At 42.0% G+C, this 22,176-nt stretch overlaps 1 protein-coding gene across 1 annotated transcript in view; it reads right to left on the bottom strand.

The window, feature by feature from the left end:
* Positions 1–22,176, bottom strand: part of CFAP97 (cilia and flagella associated protein 97) — a 366,090-nt gene that overhangs the window by 23,224 nt on the left and 320,690 nt on the right. Inside the window, exon 4 of the mRNA XM_044064926.1 lies at positions 9,205–9,355. Coding sequence (XP_043920861.1) covers positions 9,205–9,355 — 151 coding nt within the window. The remainder of the gene's footprint in view (positions 1–9,204; positions 9,356–22,176) is intronic.

Here is a 22,176-nt window from a genome sequence, read left to right as displayed (position 1 = left end):
AGGTGCAGTGGATATCTTGGTGCTATGCACTACCATATGTAAACCAATATAAGCATACTTTTCTCAAATTTAATAAATAAAAAATGCTGCATATTCTTGCCTAAAAAGTCAAACATAAAATCTATTAAATACAATTAATATAATTGTGTAAATATAATATAAATTTAGTATAGATGTCCAATATTTTTCAAAAAGATGAATAAATAAATAAATAAATTTAAATTGCAGTATGTCTAAAATACTGTATAATATATTATAATATTTTATAAAATTTATCTAAAACCTATAAATATGTTAAAAATCTTCAAATCAGCTTCAATCTTCAGTTCAGGAAAGAAAATGGAGAGATGGCTAGTTTGACAAAGTACAGTTGGACACCACTTGAGGCATAAAAGTAGGATTAGTTCACAAAGAAACCCTATCCCTATGAAAAATGAGATAGGGGTGACAGACCTTAAGTACCTGCAACTCAGATACCCTTCCTGTAGATGAAAAGTAATCAGTATAACTAAAACTCCCTTCTATGTTAAGAACATCACGTCAGCAAGATTAGCTGTTTCAAATGGAGCCCGTGTTAGCTTCTCTAACACAAAATTATGATTCCAAGGAGAGGCCACAAGTTTTCTTTGAGGCCTTTTATGAAAAACACTTTTCAAGAACATTTTGACATGAGACTGTATCAAAAGGAGGACGCACTCACAAAATAAGAAACGGCATGGAATAGTTGTTGTGTCTTTCGGCTTTTCCCGGTTAGGGGTCGCCACAGCAGAACTCCGGTCCGCTAATAATTGGCAGTGGATTTTTACGTGCCGAGTTGCCGGCCCTGACGCACAACCTTCCACAAAGGTACGCCCATTCACGCATGTCTCCACACAGAAGACGCTCTAGCTGAGAATCGAACAGGACGTCTTACTGTGAGGCGACAACGCTACTGCAGCACCACAACCGCAGTAAGAAACGGCATGGAATAGTAACTCACACAAATATTGTAGAACCAAAGAACAGCTAGACCTGAATGGGTGCTGGTTACTTTGTTAGCACCAAGTAGAAAATCTTTTCCATTTGCTAACATACAAACTTTCTAGTATCAGGCTTTCTTGCCTCCATTAGTACTTCTTGCACGTTTTCAGTAAACAGGTGCCTAAAGGAATTAAGATACTATCTTCCAGGCAGTCATCTGAAGTCGACTGATGTCAGAGTGCATCAAATATTCATGTTGTTGTGTAAGTAGATCCAGTCAGTGAGGAAGATGGTGGCAATTGCCCCTTGCCAATTCCAAAAGAAGGGAAACCCACCATTGCCCGGGTCAGAAAGGAGTCACCACAATGATCTTATGGGGACTCCTTCTGAATCTTCAGAAGTACCCTGGATATTAATGGAAAGTGTGGAAAAGCATACAGGAATATTCCTGTCTAAGGAAAAGAATAGGCATCTGTCTTCCAGGCCTTCTTGCATGGTGTCCTGGAACAGAATCATGCCAGTTGATTGTTCAGAGGAGGCAAAGAGGTCTACTTGAGGAACTCCCCACAAATGGGTCAAATCTTGGAAGACCGCCTGATCTAGTTTCCATTCAAGAGGCCCTGGTCCTGCTCAGCTTGTTTGTCTCACAATTTTTCTCTGATGGAATGTAGGATGTGTGTAAATTGAAACTGTGCTGTGAAGCTATACCCAACCTAACACTTTAGTCTGTAAAAGGGGTGCAACCTGGTTTCCCCTGTGCTTGCTGATGTACCACACACGTCTGTGGTATTGTCTGTATTCACTTGAAGAGGTCCTGGGGACCAAAGATGGTTCAGAGAGTTGAGTGCCTTGATCAGGGTAAGCATCTCCTTGATATTTATCTACTTTATTTATTTATTTTATTTATTTAACATTTGTTAACCGGAAAAGTCTAACTTGGAACAAAGCCAATTTTCAGCGGCAGCCTGGGGAGATACGCTTTAGACACATGTCTTTGTGTAACATGGGAGGAAACCGGAGCACCTGGAGGAAACCCATACGAATTCAGGGATGACATGGAGACTCTGAACAGAAGGCACTCCAGCCAGAAATCGAACCAGAGAACCTCTTGCTGTGAGGCGACAATGCTACCGGTGCACCACTATGCCATCTGTCCTTGGTGTCCCTCATCCCCTGTACTTTTAACCCTCCTGAAACTGCTCCACAAGCAAAGTCTGAAGTGTCTCTGGTGACTGACTGCGTCTGACCAGGGAGGGAGAAAGGCAGACTAGCATTTAAGGATATCTGTTTTCTCCACCATACGATTTCTCTTCTGGCAAACCCCAGCAATGGGATTTTAAAAGATAAAAGCAGTTGATGCTGGGAACAAGTTGATTTCAGATATCACTGCATCTTTTCCATGTGGAGTCTTGCCAGGGGTATCATGAGAATCATAGATGCCATTAGACCCAAACTCCTGAGCCATTCCCTTTCAGTGATCAATGTCGGAGTGAAAAACCTTAGAACTAGATCTTTAGAAAGATCTATATTTTCCTATGGAAAAAAAAAAAGATCTTTAAACTAAGGTGTCTAGTTGACATCCAGGGAACTCAATCCCAGCTTGTGTAACAGATTTCTCAAACAAGAAAGAGATTCTTGAAACTCTGATAAAGACACTGCAAAATAAGCAAGTAATCTAAATATAAAAAAATGTGGATACCCTGCAGCTTGCAGTGAGCTACAACTGGAGCTAGTCACTTTGTGAACTCTTTGGTGCAGTGTATAGTCCAAAGGGTAAGGCAGAAAAATGATTATGTGATCCAAGCACAGAATACATTAAGAAACAGCTGAAGTCTGGAGGAATAAGAATGAGATAAGCATATTTTAAACCTAGTGTTAGCAGCAAACTTGAAAGAGGAAGAAGAGGCAACAGGTTGTGAAGTGACATCATTCTGAATGTGGGCATTATCACAAACAGGTTTATCCAGAACTAGGGTTGCCAACTTTTCATGTCAAGAATTCTGGACATGTATGTGAAAATAAAATGCATGCAGAATAGAAGTGTGCCTTTAACCTTCCCTCCAAGAGATTGTCATATAATATTACTGTGTGCAAACAAACATATTCTTGTGTTCTTCAATGTCAGCGACAGTATCCCTTAATTCTGGACAGTTGGCAAACCTATCCAGAACTTGTCTCCAAGCATTTCCTTTCTTTGGCACTAGGAACATTTTTGAATAAAAACTCTTCTCCACCTAGGAAGTAGAAACTGATTTGACCGTTCCTTGGGACAGCATGTGATGAAAAACTGGTATAAACAAAACAGTCTAATCTGGAGGATGAGGAATAACATTTTGGAAAGGAGGAATTTCCCCCCACTGTCATCTGTAACCTTGGTGAGTGATTTTCAGAATGATTTTCAGAACCTACTGTCTGAAACAATCCGTTGCCAAAGAGAAAAGTGGAACTTCACACTTTCTGGAAAAAAAGGGGAGGGGGGTCATAGGGTTTCTGAATAGGAATAGTCATTCAGACTTGTTGGACTGCCCTTGGTTTTGGGAAGTTTTAGACTTTTTTAAATTTCTGGATCCCTTCTTCTTAAACATGTTTACTTGTATTTTATTAAAACTTGTTTATTCCATTTTTTATCAAATTTGGATGGGAAGATAGAAAATCCCTTAAAAATTGAAAAAGGATGACGGACAGATGTTAGTGATTCCCTTGATCAGCTTGCCCCTTTCATTACACTTTTTAATCACTTCTGCAGCAGATGGGCCAAACACTAAATATGTACCCAAGAGAAAATTAAAAATCTCATTTTTAATGTCATCAGGGAGGTTATGAGAATGCAGCCATGCAAACCTCCTCAATATAGTAACAGTGGCCATAGCCACGGAAGAAGTACCAAGACAGGCATATACACACTGCAAACAGTGAATAGTGACCTGTGCAATAGAAAAAACAAAGTAATCCAAAGATTTTCCTCACAAGAAGAAACTGCAGATAAAACAGTTCATACTATCACTATTTGTCAGAACAAACTTTAAAGTGGAGCTCCATTAATCAAAATTCTGAAAATCAAAGATGCAGAAGTATTGCACCCCCCCCATACCTATCAATAAGTTTTCTATCCTTATCAGAAAGAGTAGAATTAGAATGAACTATGCACTTAGCAGTGGGATCAACTAATGCTATAGTTGCTGGGTCAGGTTTGGGAATAGTGCATAAAAATTTGAAAGACTGAGGAACTTCATATATTCTAACTGCATTTTTAGGGGCAGCTGGCTGACTATCAGCAAAAATGCAGACAGTAACACATACATCCTCTATTGGATCGGGAAAATCCTTCTGTAACAACTGATAATATTTTCTGAAAGTCTGAGCAACCTCAGTGTCTCCCACTGAAAACAGTGGCACATTCTAGCAATAGTCGTAGAGAAAGAGAATCCCCTACAGGGAGAATCAGAAACTGAGCTTTCTTCAGAGTCTGAATCAGAAATCTAATGGAAAAATTCTGGATCCATCTCTGAATCTTCCTGTTCATGTTCAGAATCTTGAATCTCTTCAGGAAAAGAAGAATCCCTCTTTCCTTTACCAAAAACTACTTCAAAAGAATGATCAGTAACCTGTTTTAAACCCTGAGCCAGACCCAGTAAACTACTACTATTCAAAGAAAATCGAGGAGTAGAAGATGGATGCTTGGTTTTCAGTTTCTTTCTGACAAGATAAATGGGCCAAACTGTGTTATTAACAGCTTCCCCAGGGATGGGTACAGCATTCAGACACAACAGGGGAACTTTCCTGTTCTCTCCCAGGACCAACAAGATTGCCCACTGAGGGGATGCCAAACAGCTGCAGATGATGTGGCTAATTCCCCAGTCCATACTGGCTGTAGGTGCTACATCAGAGGGATTGGGTAAAGGATGAGTGGTTTGAGATACAACAAATGGTCACAGCAGAGTCCCCTATCTAAAACTGAAGTAAACTACTAGCCTGCTGTGGTGGCAAAGATTGTTTAATTTTTTTCTTTTTGTGGTTGGAAAAAGGAACGACCATGGACTCTGTAGTCTGTTCCATGCTCAAGTCAAAAATGATGCCTCTTTCCCGGGAAGACAAGCAGCAATTGCCAGTAAACACCACTAGTTCACAAAGGTTATTTTTGACGGAAAAACACAGTAAAAATAATTTTAAAACACTATGCCAGACCCACAAAAGTAAAATAAAAATATGAAAAATTTCAACACAGAAAAAATTTTTCAGTTACTTTATACTACTTTTAAACTGACAGAAAAAATAAGCACTCTGGTTAAAAGTACGTTACAGTCTCAAAGCAGTCCATTAAACATGGCACACCTAGCTTTAAAATAACTTTCCTGAAGAGGAAAGTAATAAAACATCAACAAAATTAAGAAAATGGAAGTATCCCCCTACCCGCCAAAGGAAGCTTATCTGTCCAGCAAACACAAGCACAATCCTACTTGTCAATTCTCAAAAGCCACGGAGGAGCACACCCTTCAGTGTCAGTAAAGCTACCAACAGCTTTGCTCCCAAATTTGCCTTTTAGTCAGCTCAGCTCGAGCTGCCTGACAGTTTGGGCACATGGAAAGTGCCCTGAAGTCTTGGAAGCTGGCCAGCTGTTATATCCTTGGCAGGATGTAACCCATATAGCTAAGGCTACTGTAGCAGTAATCAATATGATGAACATCTTGAGATACTCCCTGGTTTAAATCTGAAATGGACTTGAGAAGCTCTGGAAAATTTCCAGACAAAAATCTACCTTTTCCAGTGTTAAAAAGGCATTTTGTTGCAGAGTGTCTAAAAGACATCCTAGAAAGACAATCCTGTTTGACTGGGTCAAGCAGGATTTCTAAAGATTTATCTGGAACCCCAGATTGATCATAAGAAAAGAAACCCCTTGTAATGACATTTGGGAAAAGACTGCAAAGATGAGTAAGTTGTCTAGAGAAGGAAATATATGAACGCCATTTAGTCTGCAATGAGCTATGACTGGAGCTAGGCACTTTATAAATACCATTGGAGCTGTAAATAAAGTGTAATGCACAGAAACAATGTGACCCAGACACAAAGTCTGTGAAGTCTCCTGAAGACTTAAGAGTAAGAGATGTCAGATTCTAGAGAGTCAATATCATGAATTTTGGGACGTTCATATACAGAATTAGGAAGGAAAGGTCTGGGACTGGTCTCCAAGAATACTCTCTCTTTGGTTCCAAAAACATCTCCTAGAATAGACTCCTTTGATTTACTGATAATGGTTCTAGGATTCCTTGCATGATTAAGTGCTGAAGAACCTGAGGAAAAAAAAAATGTTTGGCTCAGAGGGCTGGGAGGAACTCCCCTAAAATGAGGTATTTACATTCAATGCCAAATGTATCCCTCCTGAACCACTTTTAACACTCAAAAACCAGCAACAATATGTTCCTAAGGGGAATGTAAAGAGACAGTCACGTGGACAGATTTTATGAAACCGGGGCAGGAGGGAAAGGGGTGAGAGAAAGAATGTTATTAGTCATTCTGAAGTTGAACCCATTGTACATTTCCCCATTTTTGGAAAGGATCCTTGTATTCCCCCCCCCCCAACCCTGTCATCTCTTTTTGTTACCCATTTTGGCTTGAAAAGGCAGGAATTGCTTGTTTTGTTTCTTAGACATGAAAGAGGATCCAAGAGATGTGAAAAGGGGAGGGGGCTTGAAAACTCCATAAATTAATTTTGCTCTGAATCAAATTATTTGAGGATCCAAGTAACAGACGGGCCAAATAAAACTTCCTTATGTAAAGCTGTATTTCAGATTTCAGAATGTACCTCATCAGTAAATGTTTGCTTGCATACCCAGGCATATCTACTCAGAACTGTAGTAGTAGCAGTAGTAGTAGTTGCCGTAGACACAGTACCTGCAAATCATAAACACTCCTTAAAGCATGGTTAGATACGTGAGAAATATTAGAAAAAAATTAATTTAGACAAGCACTAACTATCTTCAGGGTAGAACATGGTAACCAATTCTTTCAAACTATCAATACAAAAAAGCACAAACTTCCATGTATGGGTCTGAGAATTCTATGCTCCAAAGTAGAAGAAAATATTCTCTTACTAAACTTCCTTTCCTTGTGCACAAGGGAAGGATTTGAGGACACCAAGAGCCTGTTCCTAACTAGTGAAGGCGTGGATAAACAGGGTCAGACCCAAGGTGAGGAAAAATGCTTGTTAGGCTTTATAAAGTTTTTCAAACTGTTTTTTTTTTTTTTTTTTTTTGGGGGGGGGGGACTGAAGGTTGAGAATCAAGATTGCTACAGACAGCATTAAATATACCCTCCATAGCTGTCCGTAATGGTGGAATTGGAACAGAATAAGGCATAGTTACTTATAGCAAATAATATTTCTACTAACCTCTTCTACAGGTAAAGAATTCTGAGTACCATGATTAACAGTTTGTGACAACTTCTTAGCAAAGGTAAGCAAATCATCTTTTCTAATAGATTCAGATGAACAATGTTTAACCTTTTTTCTCTGAAAGTATCCCTGATGACCTACTCTCAGAAGCTACTTCTGTCCCACCAAGATTTCTCTTTCCTAGGCTACATCAATCACCATTCCCCAGTCTCTCTCCCTGTCCTAGAAAAGAGGGCTTTCCCATGCCCACATTGGCCAGTGGAACAGCTGAAGACACAGGTGACTCCTGGTTTGTGGTGACTGAAAGTGCTACACCAGAGGATGCTGGAGAGATAAGTGAGTGGTCTTAGGAATGACTACTGACTATTACAGAGTAACCCACCATCAGTTGAGGCATTGACTAAGCTGATGGATTTGTCATGAACTAAGTTGGGTTTTCTTTCTAGGAACAGCAGAAGTTGGATCAGTAGGAGCAGAGTAAGTATCTATGCTATGACCGAGGAGGATGCTTCAGAAGCAGTAAGTTTCACTGGAATTAGTTGGTTGGAAGTTGTCAAATAGTGTTCACAAGTAGCCCACTTATTATTCTCTCACACACACACACACACACACACACACACACACACACACACACACACACACACACACACACAGTTCCTTAAACAAGGTAATGCATAAGGAGCACACAAAAATCTGGTCAGAAATCCCTTCCAATAAATTTTAGTCTAACAGAAAAAAATAGCAGTAAGTTGTCATACAGTGAACACAAGCATTAACATACTGTAAAGCAGTTCCTGCCCACATAAAACACTTAACATTAAAGTTTATCATAAAATAAACATTTATACAAATCATACATTTTCTCACTAAAATAGCTCACAAATTAGACACAGCATAGCTTCCATGATAGAAAACTTTTGACATTAGAAATATACCATATTTCTTAAAGGGGCACCATCACTAAAAAATCCAAGTAAAATAAATAGCATTTTTTAAAGGGCAATATTTTGAGATGAAGGGTACCCCAATGGGGACGTAACCAGGAAAATAAGCTCCTGTGATGTCTCTGAACTCTATGAGGCAGCAAGATAGGAAGCAGAGCGTATACAAGCTGGATAGTGGTTGTGTCTTCAGAAAGACACAACCCATACAGCCTATAAACTACTAAAGCAGTTGGAATGCTGAAAATCATTGTTGCAATCATTATTGCGATTAGTGAAGGTGGCAGGAAAAAACATGATGCTCAAGAAGCTAGGGGAAAAAAAAAAAAAAAAAAAAAAGTCAAACACAATATTGTTTTATCTTAATTCAGTTCTGTGGTGGAAAAATATTGGAAGAGGAAGGAAGGTAGTGCAGATACTGATACAGTGAAGAGGAGCTTCTGTCACACATCAAGACAAAAGATTACCAAATAGGTCCTAGCACCAAAGAACATTGGTCTAAATGTGTCATCTGTTGCAAAAATGCTTTGCATTAAGATACTGACGTCTGACACAATTTAAAGGAATAAAGAGCCAAAACAGTCATGGATAAGGAACTCGCCAAGGCCTGTACACTGCAGCTGCCACTGTGGAATCTCAGACCTTTTGGAGTGGTTGCAAAAGTAGATGCTGAAATTAGGCTCAAGTGAAAAGGATTCTTGCATTCCTTACTATTCTCCAGCAATCCCCTCTAAGATTAACTTATGCTCCTGTGCTCTAAGATAACTGAATACAGTGAATCTACTGCACTAAAACATCCAGAGAATCAAACATCAGCTGATTAGTTGATTAGGTTGCCATACTGATCATAATAGTAGGACATTTTGCACTACAATTAAGAACCTAAAGAAACACACAATATCAAAGCTTTTTTACCTGAGGGCACTTTACTCCCCAATGATCTGTTTGGCTTTAGAAGTGACTGTGCTGAACCCAAATAACCCATCTGACGTTGGTAGTCAAGTAATTGCTCAGAACGTTTCATACCAGTAGTTGGCTTCACAGATTCAAGTCTTTTTAACAAAGCCTGAAAAAGAGAAAACAGCATTTTGTTTGTGGAATACAAGTTTTTTTAATGTATTTCATTACTGCAGAACAAACAGTCAGTTTTCATTTATTCAGCAGTGCCAGTCAAGTTGATGACCCTTTCAAAAATATAACTAAATAAGCAATATAAATAAGGATGCAGTATAGGGATCCCCATAGCAGTACTAGGAAATTATAAAATAGAGTGGTACGCTTGTTGGACAGTGGGGGTTGGATATCATCCTGAGGGAAATACTCTACGACATTTTCAAAACAGATAAAATGGCATACAGAAGTTTAATCTAAATTGATGAAACACTGGGTAACTCAAAACCAGGTAAACAACCTTAAGCTGGATCAAGCAGATCTGCATTTTTATTTCCAGAAACAAGGACAGATATGGCAGTCTCTATCTGGAGATAAAAATTCTATCAAGAAGCTTCTTTTTCTGTGCAATTCCCTACTTCCAGTACTTGGAAGATCGCATATAAGCACTACCTTACTGATGAGTATCTTACCAGGGATATTGGCCCTACTGCAGTGATATGTCCCCATGGTATGCAGATCTCCAGCTTCCCTACACACTTAAAGTTTTTCATGGATTTTATTTCTACAATTATGCCTAAAGTTCACAGCCTCTGTGTCACAACCTTACACCTCACTTGCAATCCACATCTCTTTTCTGTTGAGAACGCCAATGTCTTTATGTCTTGTTGATCTTCAAAATCTACAACCTTAATTTATCAAATTTTGTTTGGGGAACTTTTTTTCTTAATGGAACTCTACTACATAATGTAAATTCATATAACTGTTTTTGCTGTCACCATTTATACTTTCCTCCCACTAAGTTTTATTTATTTTTTATTTAAGTTGGTAAGCCCACTCCTACAAAGGTCAGTCTGAAAAATGATCAGACTGCAATCACTACTATTCTTGATTTAAAAAAACTAAATGTCCAATAATGCTCACCTTTCAAAGATTGATATACTTGCAATGTTTACCCATGACTTGTTCAAAGACTGTAGTACAATGAGCAGCTGTCTACAAATTAATCAATACAAAGCAGTCAGTCTAGATGACTGCTAGAAATGCATCCATTCCGCAAATGTTTCAAATAATAGTTCAAAGCAGAAGGATGATGCATCTGGGCTTCTCACTCTAAGGTGTAATGGTCAAGCTGGTTGCCAACTGCTGCAAGTTTATCCATGACTCAGAACCTGAGCCAGAGACACAAATACTAACTGAAGTACACAGAAAAAATGTTCATAATGACCATGAGAAAGTACAGTTGCACAAGTTCTATTTACACGCAACAGCAGATGTTCAAATTTCACACTGCCTTGATACCATATGGGTTCTGTGTCTGTGCAAACTCCACACTGCCAGCTCTGCAGAACTGAGAAACATCTCCTCTGACCCTTTATGACAGGGGATTGGCTAACCCCTTCCCATAAGGGACACACTAACCCCTATCACAGAAAGTCAGTTATTCAGGCTTTTAGTTCCAAATGGGAAGAACCAAGTGCCAGAAGCAAGAACTGCCTGAATAAAAATAACCAAAGCCAGCCAACAACACAACAAGGTTGGATACCATCAAACTATAAACAAAATAAAGGGTATATAAAATAAAGTAGGTGAGTGCTGCTACTGCAGTAGTGTGAAATTTGAACATTTATTCTTGCAGATAAGTAGGACTTAGGCAACTGTACCATGTTCATCATTCACACTGCCTCAGTGGCAGATGAGTAGATTCTCAAAGCTTACCCTATCAGGGAGGAGAAAGGCTTGCAGCTCACGAACTCTTCTTGCAGATATCGGAGCAATAAGCTAAACAGTTTTCCAAGTGATGAACCTCAAATCAGCCAGTTCAAAAGTAGATGACATCAAATTTTAATTACAAAGTTGAGAACCCAAGGAGGAGGAATTTGCTTTTTTTTTGGGGGGGGGGTGTCGCAAGTTGAACACTCATATCATAAACTGCTTGATCACAAAAAGAGACAAAACAAGGTAGATCCATAGGCAGACAAGCCGAAGTGGCCACAAGATGTACTTTGACAGATGCATAAAATAATGCATCATTAGGTAACTCACACAAATGTTTGAAAACCAGGGGGTAAAATGCGATACTGGACCCTCTGGTATCAGTTAGGCACCACCTACTGTAAACATCAGATTTTTCTAGTTGCCTGTTTTCTTGCCTCATCCAATACCTGCTGCACATCCTTATGGAACAAGTGCCTAAAAGATATCAATACAGAATCATCCAGGGTGTCAGTATCAATTGCTCTAAACTGGGGTGCATCAGTCACCCCTGACACTGTGTGCACAGATCCACAGTATGAGGAAGCTTGTTTAATTGCTCTTGGTCAATTCTATTAAAAGGGAAAACCAATTTTGCCTGGGCCAAAAGAGTGTCACCACAATAATCTTTGGCAATTCATTGTGAATATTTAGAAGTACCTTAGGAGCTAGTGGAAAGGGTAAAAATGCATAAAGGAACATTCCTGTCCAAGGGAACCAGAATATTCTCCGAGCCTGGCTGCAAGGATGTCTCAAGCAGAATTTTTTCCAATGGTCTGCTTTTAAAGGAGGTGAAGAAAACTATTTGAAGTGGCCCCTGCTTCTGGACAAATCCTGCCAGAACTCTGTCCTGAATTCCCACTCGTGAGGGTTTGCCTGGGATCTGCTTAGTCTGAATGCCACGAGGTTTTGCTCTGACAGCATGTATGATGCCTGAAGCATCAGAAAATAATGTAAGGCTAGCTCCCAGGTCATTAACAACTGGCAAAGAGTGTATGACCTTGTACCCCCTTGTTTGTTCAGGCACCACATGACTATGGTGCTCCAACCCATAAAACAGGACCTGGAGACACTAAGAGATTTTAAGGTCTGAATCACTGCTAACGTTTCTTTGATTTTATGTGCTTTATAGTGTCCGAAGGACCTTATTCGCTTTGCATTAGAACTCCTCTGGAAACTGGTCCCCATGCAAAATCCGAAGAGTCCATCTAGACTGACTGAACTGGGGGCTGGAGGGAAAAGGGCATGTCTGGATTGAGAGCCTTCTTATCCCTCCACCAATGGCACTTGGAACTCCAAGGGAAGCAGGTGCTAAGTAGCATTGAATTCTTCTCATATGGAGTCTGGCCAATGGAGTCAAGATAATCACTGATGCCAAGGGTCTAGAAATTTGTGAAACTCTCTTGCAGAGGCAGCTTTCAGAACAGAGAGATCCCTGAAAGTGTTTTAAACAGTCAGGACTTTGTCTTCCCATAAAAAAGACTATTTTCTGTGTCAATCATACTCCCTAGGAAGACAATTCTTTGTGAGGTGTGGGATAGGACTATTGTAAGTCCAAGCTGAAATTGGGAGGTATTGAATGTGATAAGGATCATTCAGATGTAAAGTCACCATGAAACAGTGGTCTGGAAGAAGGGGTAGGACCATCTGTAGGATGAGAATTTTGAATGTGAGTACTTTCAGAAAAGTACAACAGCTCTAAACACTGGTCTCCACAACAGCTCCTTTTTGGTTACAAAAAGATTCTGGTGTAAAATCATTTTCCTTTTTGTGGTGCAGGAAAAAAAGTTATGTGCTTACCATAATGTTCCATGTGGGTTGTCCATCCCCACCTTTATCATCACTTGTGGGTTGGATCATATCAGTCTCAGCCTTTTACAAAAGCTCGAGGCCTTCAGCAAAGCTTGTGGGCATTCTACCTTACCCATAATGCAGTTTCCTAACTCTCTCAGATATTTTTTGCCCCCAATAAATAATAATAGAGGAAAAGTTATTCATAGCTTAAAAGGAAAGTGGTTTCTGATGCTATAGAGTTCAATGATATCCAATTAGTACTATGTGGTCTCCCAGGAGCATAGGCAGAGGGTATGGTGGGTGGGTTGTGAGGAATAAAGGGGGAGATGGACAACACACATGGAATGTTACGGTAAGTACATAACTTCTTTATGTGGTGATGTCAATCTCGACTTTATTCTCAGTTGTGGGACCACATCCCAAGCTACCTGATTCTTGGGTGGCTCATGGGAGAACATTTCTCCGAACCATAGAACCAAAGGATGCTCTACTTCTGGAGGCCAAACCTACCTTGTAATGAGTAATAAAGCTATGAGGCTTTTTTTTTTTTTAAAGCTATGAGCCCATGTGGCTGTAGCACAGACATTGCCCAGAGGGAGCCTAGCTTGGAAAACTGCAGAAGTAGCTATCGCCCAGCTGGAGTGAGCTTTGACAGATGCAGTGAGAGTTTTGTTTTCAGAATTACAATAAAAGGAAATGCATTCAGAAAGCCACTTGGATAAGGTAACCTTACATACTAGCAGGCCTTTCCTAGTGTTAGAGAAAGAAACAAATAGCTGGTCTGATTGTCTGAATTCTGCTGTTCTATGTAAGTAAAAACGTAACTGTCTATGAACATCCAGTAGATGCAATGAGTACTCTCCTTTATTCTGAAAATTTGGGGAAAAAAATGGCAACTCAATAGACTGATTGAGGTTACTTTCAGACACAACTTTGGAGAGAAAGGAGGAGTCGGTGCATAAAGAAACTGTCTTCATGAAATATGAGATATGGTGGCTTGGCAGATAAACTGTTTAATTCTGAAACTCTCCTTGCTGCTACTAATAGGAGCGTCTTAAGATACTTTAAGTCACAGGTAGCAGAAGGTTCAAACGGAGGATAGATAATATTCGACAAAACAAAATTCAGATCCCAAGGTGGAGATAGGTTTTTGTACACTAGTTTTGGGATTGCAGTTCCTTTCAAAAAGCTTTACAAAGTTAGTTTGACATGATTCCATAGCCATTTTCTCCTATATGAAAGTTTGAAATTGCTGCCAATTGAACTCTAATAGTAGCTGTAACAACACCTTCATTAAAAAGCTTAGCCAAAAAATCTAGAATAAAATGAGTGGGAGCAGTACAGGGGTCAATTTGAAGAGAGTTAGCCCATAAAACAAACCTCTTCATTTTCCTTTGTATAGTTTCTGTGTCGATGACTTATGAGGAAACAGCAAAATGTGTTTGACAGGAGAGGAAAGGGAAGGAGACCTGGCTATCATGGGAATTGGAATAGCCAAGCTGTCAGTTTGAGACTGCCTAGATTGGGATGAACCATTCCTGACAGGTGAGTCAGAAGGTCTGGAACAGGGTCCAGAATCCATAGTTCATTCTGAACATGAGGCTGAAGGAAGGGGAACCAAATTTGTCGAGGCCAATATTGGGCAATTAGGATTACTGTCCTCTTCAACAAACTTGCTTTCTGTAGAAATTTGGGATTTGCAGGAATTGGCAGAAAGGTATAAAGAAGTCCCGAGCGCCAATCGTGAACACGTGCATTCCTTGGGGACTCCCTGGAGAGGGGATCAGGGCAAAGTAGTTGCTGCATTTGGCATTGGTGGATGAAGCAAAAAGGATGCAGCAAGTTGGCCCCATTTTTGGAAAATCTCTTCCACAACTTTTTGTTTGAGGGAGCATTCATGAGGCCGTAATATGGCTCTGCTCAAATTTGTCTGCTATTACGTTGAACTTCCCCAGAATGTGTGTTGCTATCAGAAAGCAGTTGGAAGATGGAACCCATCACCAAACCCTCAGGGTTTCTTGACAAAGTGGGTAGGATCTGGTTCCCCCTTGCTTGTATATGTACCAGTCCATAGACATGTTGGCTGACTGAAATGCTATCATTCCCAGAGGGAGGATCTCTTGAAATGTTTCAGTGATAAAAGCACAGCCCTCATCTCCAAGATGTTTATGTGCAAATGGGCCTCATGCTGATGCCAGATGCCTTGAACCATCTTCACCAGATAATGGCCCCCCACCCTATCTGGGAAGCATCCATGGTTACCGCGGCTTGGGGTTGGGAAGGAATAAAGTGACGGCCTTAAGACACCATGGAAGAGCGAATCCACTACTGAAGATCCTCTTTGCATGAATTGGTTATCATGATCTCATGTGTCATTGGCAGTTCTAGAACTGACCACTGCGTAGAAAGTAACCTCTGAAGAATTTTCATGTAGAAATGAGCTAAGAGAATAAGGACAAATGAGGCGACCACTTTGTCCAGTACTTGGAGAACTAGTTTGGCAGAAGCTCATCTCTTTCTGATCAACATACTCACATAATACCGAAGGTTGTCCACTCTTGGCTTGTGGAAGCTCTGCTACCATCCTTTGTGTTTATTTGCACTCGTATGAAGACCAGGTTTTGGCATGGCTCTAGAGCAGATTTTTCAAAATTTATGGTAATTCCTAGAGAGGAACAGAGTTGTAGGGATAGTCCTTGGCCTGTATCAAAAGATGCCTGGTCGGGGCGGTTATGAGCCAGTTGTCCAGATATGGAAACACCCAGAATCCTTGATATCTCAGGTGAGCCACAATTACTGTCATTCATTTGGTGAACACTCTGGGGGTTGTAGTGAGACCAAACAACAGAGTTCAAAATTGGAAGTGACTGGCCCCTAGCTGGAAGCGCAAGTGCCTTCTGGACCTCCTTTCTATTCTTACATGGTAATACGCATCCTGAAGGTCTATAGAGCACATCCAACAGAAGTACTGACTGCAATGGCACCATCTGGAACTTGCTCTTTTTCAAAGATTTGTTTAGAATGCTGAGATCCACCATGGGTCTCCCATCCCCTGTTTTCTTTGGAACTAAAAAGAACCTTGAGTATGTTCTGAATCCTCTCTGGTCTGTAGGGACTTCATGGAAGACTTTTTCTTAGCAACTTTTGAATTTTTAAGGTTGCTTGTTCCTTTTGACTGGGTGGAATGTTATGTTCTGCACTCATCTGTCATTTATTTTTAGCCAGGTATGAAGGTGCAGAGACAATTGTCCCCTGGCTGCCTCCAGAGAAGGACAATTGGGCACCCCCTCAGGAGTGCTGAAAGGGTCTACCAAAGAAAGATTCTCTGGAGCCCTGATTCTGAAGGCCTCCCTTGCAACGAGAGTGGCATCTTCCATGATTGTTCCCCCCTCTGTTTCTAGGGGAACCTTTACCGTGTATGTCTTGAAATGACCTTTATGATTTTTTGAACCACATCTTTTCACTACCTCTTTGACCTTTGGGAAAGGGTCTAGTGGATGTGGAAAATGTTCTGCAATGGCAGATAAGGTCTTACCTTCCTGTTCAAACCTGGTTAGAGTTTCTTTTACTTTGGGCTCAAAAAGAGAGGAGCCATCAACAGTGACATTTAGGAAGGAAGACTTGAAGGGCTCTATGAAATTTCAAAGGAGCATCCAGCCCTGCCGCCTGAGAGAGATGCCTGAACTCGCTGCCCTACTCATTCCATCTGCTACATATGAGTTGAGTCTCACGAAGGAGTTTTACAATGGAGTTCAGGGTGGTGAGCTGAGCAGTTACTTTGTCTGCCGCCGCATCAACTACAGCTCCTTGAAGGGAGACAGTTCTGTAACCAGGTCCCTCTGTAACTTAATAAAATGAGTTAAGTAGTTCAGCGACCATAAGGCAAAGGTTTCTGATGAAAAGACTCACTTCCCATACCTATCCATGGTCCCAGAATCCTTATTTGTGGGATGGACAGTGGCACTGGTCTCAGATAGTTCCTTTTTAGTGGCTGCCACTATGACCATAGCATCAACTGCTACACATTTAGTAAAGAAAGGCTCATCCAAAGGGGTGGTGATACATTTATATTTGGCCTCCTAGGAGTCGGCTCTATGGGGTTTCCCCAAGCCTTCAGAGATATAAAATCAATAAGCTCATCAGAAGGGGGGGTGTCACCCAAGAGGCGGAAAGGCGAGACATGAAAGCCTTCAGGCATACTGACTCCTCAGCTAAAGGGGTTGTCTCTGTTTTAACATTTCCAGGAAGTCTCTGAAGGAGACATCTTCAGGAGGTGACCGTGGGGACCCTTTCTGCATCATCAAGGTCAGTACCAGATTTGACAGATTCTTCTGGGGAGTCAAGATGCTTCCTCTTACAAGTCCTCTTCCGAGAGACTTCCTCAGTGGGGTAATCAGGGGAAGTTTCAGAAGAGGGAGAGGTCTCTTGCTGGGCATCCTGAGGCCTGCGGTCTCTGCGGTCTTGTGGAGGGGGTACATGAGAAGGCAAAGTCACCGCAACAAAGCCTTCAGAGGCAGGGTCATATCCAATGAGATCTGAACCCGCTGTCCAGACTCAACCAGGGAGTGTCTGTTCCTAGACATCTCCCACTCCGACTACGCAGAAGCACAGAGGGCAGACATCAGTTCAGAGGAACTCATGGGTCTAGGATCCTAACAGACACCAGCTGGACATTCTAATCTTCTGGCTCCAAAACCAGGGGATGGATCACAGGAGGAGTAGGCTCCGATGGAGAGGACTTTGTCAGATCAGATGTCTTTGGACTCAGATCCAGTAATAATTTGGCCAAGGCCGGTGTCTTCAGAAACCTCTGCACTACCCTATCCACATCATCATCAGACAAACTCTCTGGTGCAGGGATAAACGACCCCCCAACTGCTTCCAGAGATGGCAGTCAGAATTCCTTTCAGGAGCACTGATAGGACCTGTCAAAGAAGACATCTCTAGATCCCTGGTTACACGGGCCACCTCTGCCACGTGGATTATGTTTGCCATTAGCGATCCCCCTCTGCCCCTCGGGGAACGGTCTCCACATAGATCTTGTAAGGAACCCTGGGATTTTATTGAATCATACTTTCCGTCCTCCTTATTTGTCCCTGGAAAAAGTCCACTGAGCAGATGAAAAACTTATGCCCACAGCAGACAGGGTTTTTCCTTCCTGCTCATACCTAGAGAGCGTGTCTTACTTTGGGGCCAAATAAGGAACTTCTGTCAAAAGGAGCACCGAAGGAAGATTTGAAGGGTTTTGCAAAGTCATACAAGAGTATCTGGGCATGTCTTCTACTGGAAATGCCTGAACCCGCAGCCCATGAGGTACCTTCAGCTGCGTGGGAGATAAGCCTCACAAAGATGTTTGAAATGGACTGAAGGTAGCCAACTGTGAGGCAATAGTGCTCTCTGCATTGAAGGACATGGTCCCGGTGAGGGATTTGTAAAAGTTCCTTATTCAAATCCCTCTGGGGTCTCATGAAGTGTGCCAAATAATTTAGCGACCGAAGGGCAAAGGTTGCCAAAGCATAGACTCACTGCCCAGTGCCCCAGACTCCCTGTTAGGGGGGTGTACAAGGCAACTTTGCCCCACTAGTTCCTTCTTCATGGCTGCCACTATGACCATGGCATTATCTGGTACTCCCTTGCTCCAATATGTTCTGCCCTTTGGTGGTGCCAGGATCCTATGTGGTCCAGTAGGGATAGGCTCTATGGTATCAGGCTCCTTTCACTCTCATCAAGAGACCAAATGAATGAGCTCATCAGCAGGCAGAGTCATCCAGGAGGTAGGCAGGCCAGTTCCAAATGCCTCCAGGAATACAAATGCTTCTTGGGAAGGGTTGTTCTAGGATGTCTCCAAATCAGACATCATCTGGTCCTGATCTTGTAGACCTCCCCCATCAAAACTGGTATCTTCTGTAACACACTCTTGTGTCCACAGTCCAAGTGCTTCCTTTTACACTTTCTCTTCCTGGGAACTTCTTCTGTGGAATGCTCTGGAGAAGTGTCAAAAGAGATTAGTATACCCTGCTGGGTGCTCTGGAGACTAGATTGGGCTGGCTGTCCCAATGGCACAATTGGTTGAGGCTCTAGATGCAGAGTTGAATGGTGTTGGGTAGTCAATGTCGAAGACAGGAGAGAAGTCTGAACTCTTGGAACAGAGAAAGTTCTTGCTCCTACCTTGAATGCAGAATGCCTTGGAGAGAAGGAAATCGATGGCTCTGACAAGACATGCTTATGGACTGTAGGAACCAGAGAGGGCTGTCCTGCACCCTAGGGGCAGAAGTGTGCAGTTAGAACTCATCTGATTGAAGGTTGCTGGAAAAGGGCTAAGTTTTGAGCTTTTTAACTGGTTAATTCATTTAGAATAGTTTGTGCTCGCCTGCTACGCAGCACTGCATTTGTGCATCGCACACTGCGGCACAGCAGTGGGCACCGTTGGTGGTTATAGGCACAAACATGTTGTCTGCATATTTTTCCTTAGTACTCCATTGGTGCTCCATCGGTGAGTTCTCATGATTATTCCATCATGGAGAGGTAATACATTCAGTGATACTCCTGAGGTACCAACACAGATCCTATTAAAGCTCTTCACATTGTTTGTCCACTACTTTACTGGTTCCTTCCTGTCCTCTCCCTGTTTTCTGACCACATCAACTTACCAAGCATTATGGATGGACAATTTCCCTCAGTTTCCCCCAGTCAGCCTGGTCGACATGGGCATCCTGAGGCAATGTAGCAATTGCCTCATGTACACTGACAGCCCACTTCTTCTAGTCTACACAAATTCTTTATGTGAGAGATGCATCTACATCAAGAACCTAGAATCCAGGCTCTCTTGCGCACCAGTCAGTTCATCTGATACTAATCAGGTTGACAGCATGCATACCTCACCTCCTGCACCTACCAAACCAACAACACACAAACCTACATATGTGGAGGTCCTTACAAGAAGCTTACATAAACATCAGAGACCTTCCAAACACAAGCACGCTTCACATAATACATCCTTTGCAGGGCATACATAAACCTACATATGTGGAGGTCCTTACAACAAGCTTACATAAATATCAAAGACAGTACAGTTTTGTACCTACCATAAATGTAGATGTTTGAGTGCTAATACACCTGCAGTCATAACAGATGGGTTCTCCTGCCGTCAGGTGGGTCCACGGTTGGCCGAATTCCAAAGTCTAGGTCTGGCGTTGGTTGTCGTCGCTTCTTCCCTGACGTCAGTGCGACAGGGGTATGAAAGAACCAGCAGACGCCATTTCCTTCAGTTTTTCTTGCCCCAGATGTCAGGTGCCCCCAGAAGGAAGGCAAAACATAAATTTATGTAATAAAGCAAATGTAATATAATCAAAAAACAGTAGTTGCAAGCAAATACACCATAAAAGAATACCCCAATGAGGTTGTATGAGGAGGTGTTAGCCATAAGGCCTGTCCCAAGAGGGGAAGGAGGGAGGGAAACCTGGACTGCAGCTGTATTAGCACTCGAACATCTACATTTATGGTAGGTACAAAACTGTACTATGTTCATCGTGCATACAGCTGCAGTCATAACAGATGGGTAGAATCCCAAAGCTAATAAAGGGGTGGTAGGCACTAGGTGGAGCCAGGATGCCCTGCAAGACTGCAGTGGCAAAGCCCGCTCTAGTTTTGGAGTATAATGGTAGGTGATAGTGCTTGGAGAAAGTATGTACAGAACTCCAAGTGGCTGCTTCCAAAATATCTTTGGTAGGAACCCCCCTGAGGAAAGCTGCAGAGGTAGCTGTGGCCCTTGTGGAGTGAGATCTGATGCCTGTAGGTACAGTTTTACCATGAAAAGAGTAACAAAAGCGTATGCAGTGGGCTATCCATTTTGAGATTGTCTGTTTGGAAATAGGCTTCCCTTGAGCACCTGTAGCATAGGACACAAAGAGTTGCTTTGATTTTCTGAAAGGCTTTGTTCTGCCCAAATAATAACAGAGCTGTCTGTGAATGTCCAAGGACTGTAGTAACCTCTCCCCTTTGTTTTGTGGATTAGGGTAAAAGGTAGGTAAGTGGATAGTCTGATTCAAGGCTACCCTGGATACTACCTTTGGCATAAATGAAGGATTGGTTCGTAAGGAAACACTGTCCTGATGGAAAATGATGAAAGGCTGCACAGCCATGAGGGCTTGTAGTTCCGAAACCCTGCGTGCTGAGGTGATAGCTAGAAGGAAGGCTGTTTTCCATGACAAATATTGCAGATCTGTTGAAGCAGCTGGCTCAAAAGGAGGCAGGGTTAGTTTTTCTAGAATGAAATTGAGGTCCCAAGCAGGTACTGGTTGCTTCCTTGGGGGTTTTATATTCTTAGCCCCTCTGAGGAACTGCCTTAAGAGAGGGTGAGAGAATAAAGGAGGATCAGTGTTGTACTCTGCAGAAATGGCTGAGGCATGGATTTTGATGGAGGAGAATGAAAGTCCACTGCCTAGCAGCTCGGCTAGGTACTGTAGTATTTGAGGTAAATTCAGTATTCCAGGATTCTGACCCTTTTTCTGATTCCAGACACAAAACCGTTTCCATTTTGCGGAGTAGGCTTTTCTAGTGGAAGGCCTTCTGGCCTCCAAAATGACAACCTGCACCTCCTTGGAGAGTAGGGTCTGCTGTGAATTTAAGGAATCCTCCATACGGCTAGATTGAGTGTTTTCAGCTGACTGTGAAGAGTTTTGAAGTTGTGCTGAGTCAGTAGAAGAGGCATTAGAGGCAGGATCCATGGTGGGGAATGCGTCAGGCTCCTCAGGAGTGGGTACCAGTGTTGTCTTGGCCAGTCTGGAGCAATGAGAATCATCTTTGGTCTGTCTGCTCTGGCTTTTAATAGAACATTGGCCAGTAGTCGAAGAGGTGGAAAGGCATAAACTGTCATTGTTGTCCAACTGAAAGAGAGTGCGTCCACTTTCCAGGCCTGTGGATGAAAGGTCCTTGAGCAGAATTTTGTCAACTGGTAAATTCTGTGGGTGGCAAAGAGATCTATGTCTGGCCTTCCCCATGCTTGAATGATCATTGTGAAAACTTGAGGATGGAACTTCCATTCGTGTGGATCTGTCATATTTCTGCTCAGGTTGTCTGCCAGTGTGTTTTCCCTTCCCTGGCAGGAATTGTGCTTGAAGTTGGATTTGCAATTCCAGAGCCGTGCTCCAAAGGGACATGGCTAGTCTGCACAGGGGATATGAATGAGTTCCTCCCTGTTTGTTTATGCACCACATCACTGTGGTGTTG

The sequence above is a fragment of the Protopterus annectens genome, chromosome 3.part0 (genome assembly GCF_019279795.1).
Source record: "Protopterus annectens isolate FY-2018-M chromosome 3.part0, PAN1.0, whole genome shotgun sequence".
NCBI lineage: Eukaryota > Metazoa > Chordata > Ceratodontiformes > Protopteridae > Protopterus > Protopterus annectens.
Note: the sequence above shows the minus strand (reverse complement) of the source record. Positions and strands in the feature narration are given on the sequence as shown.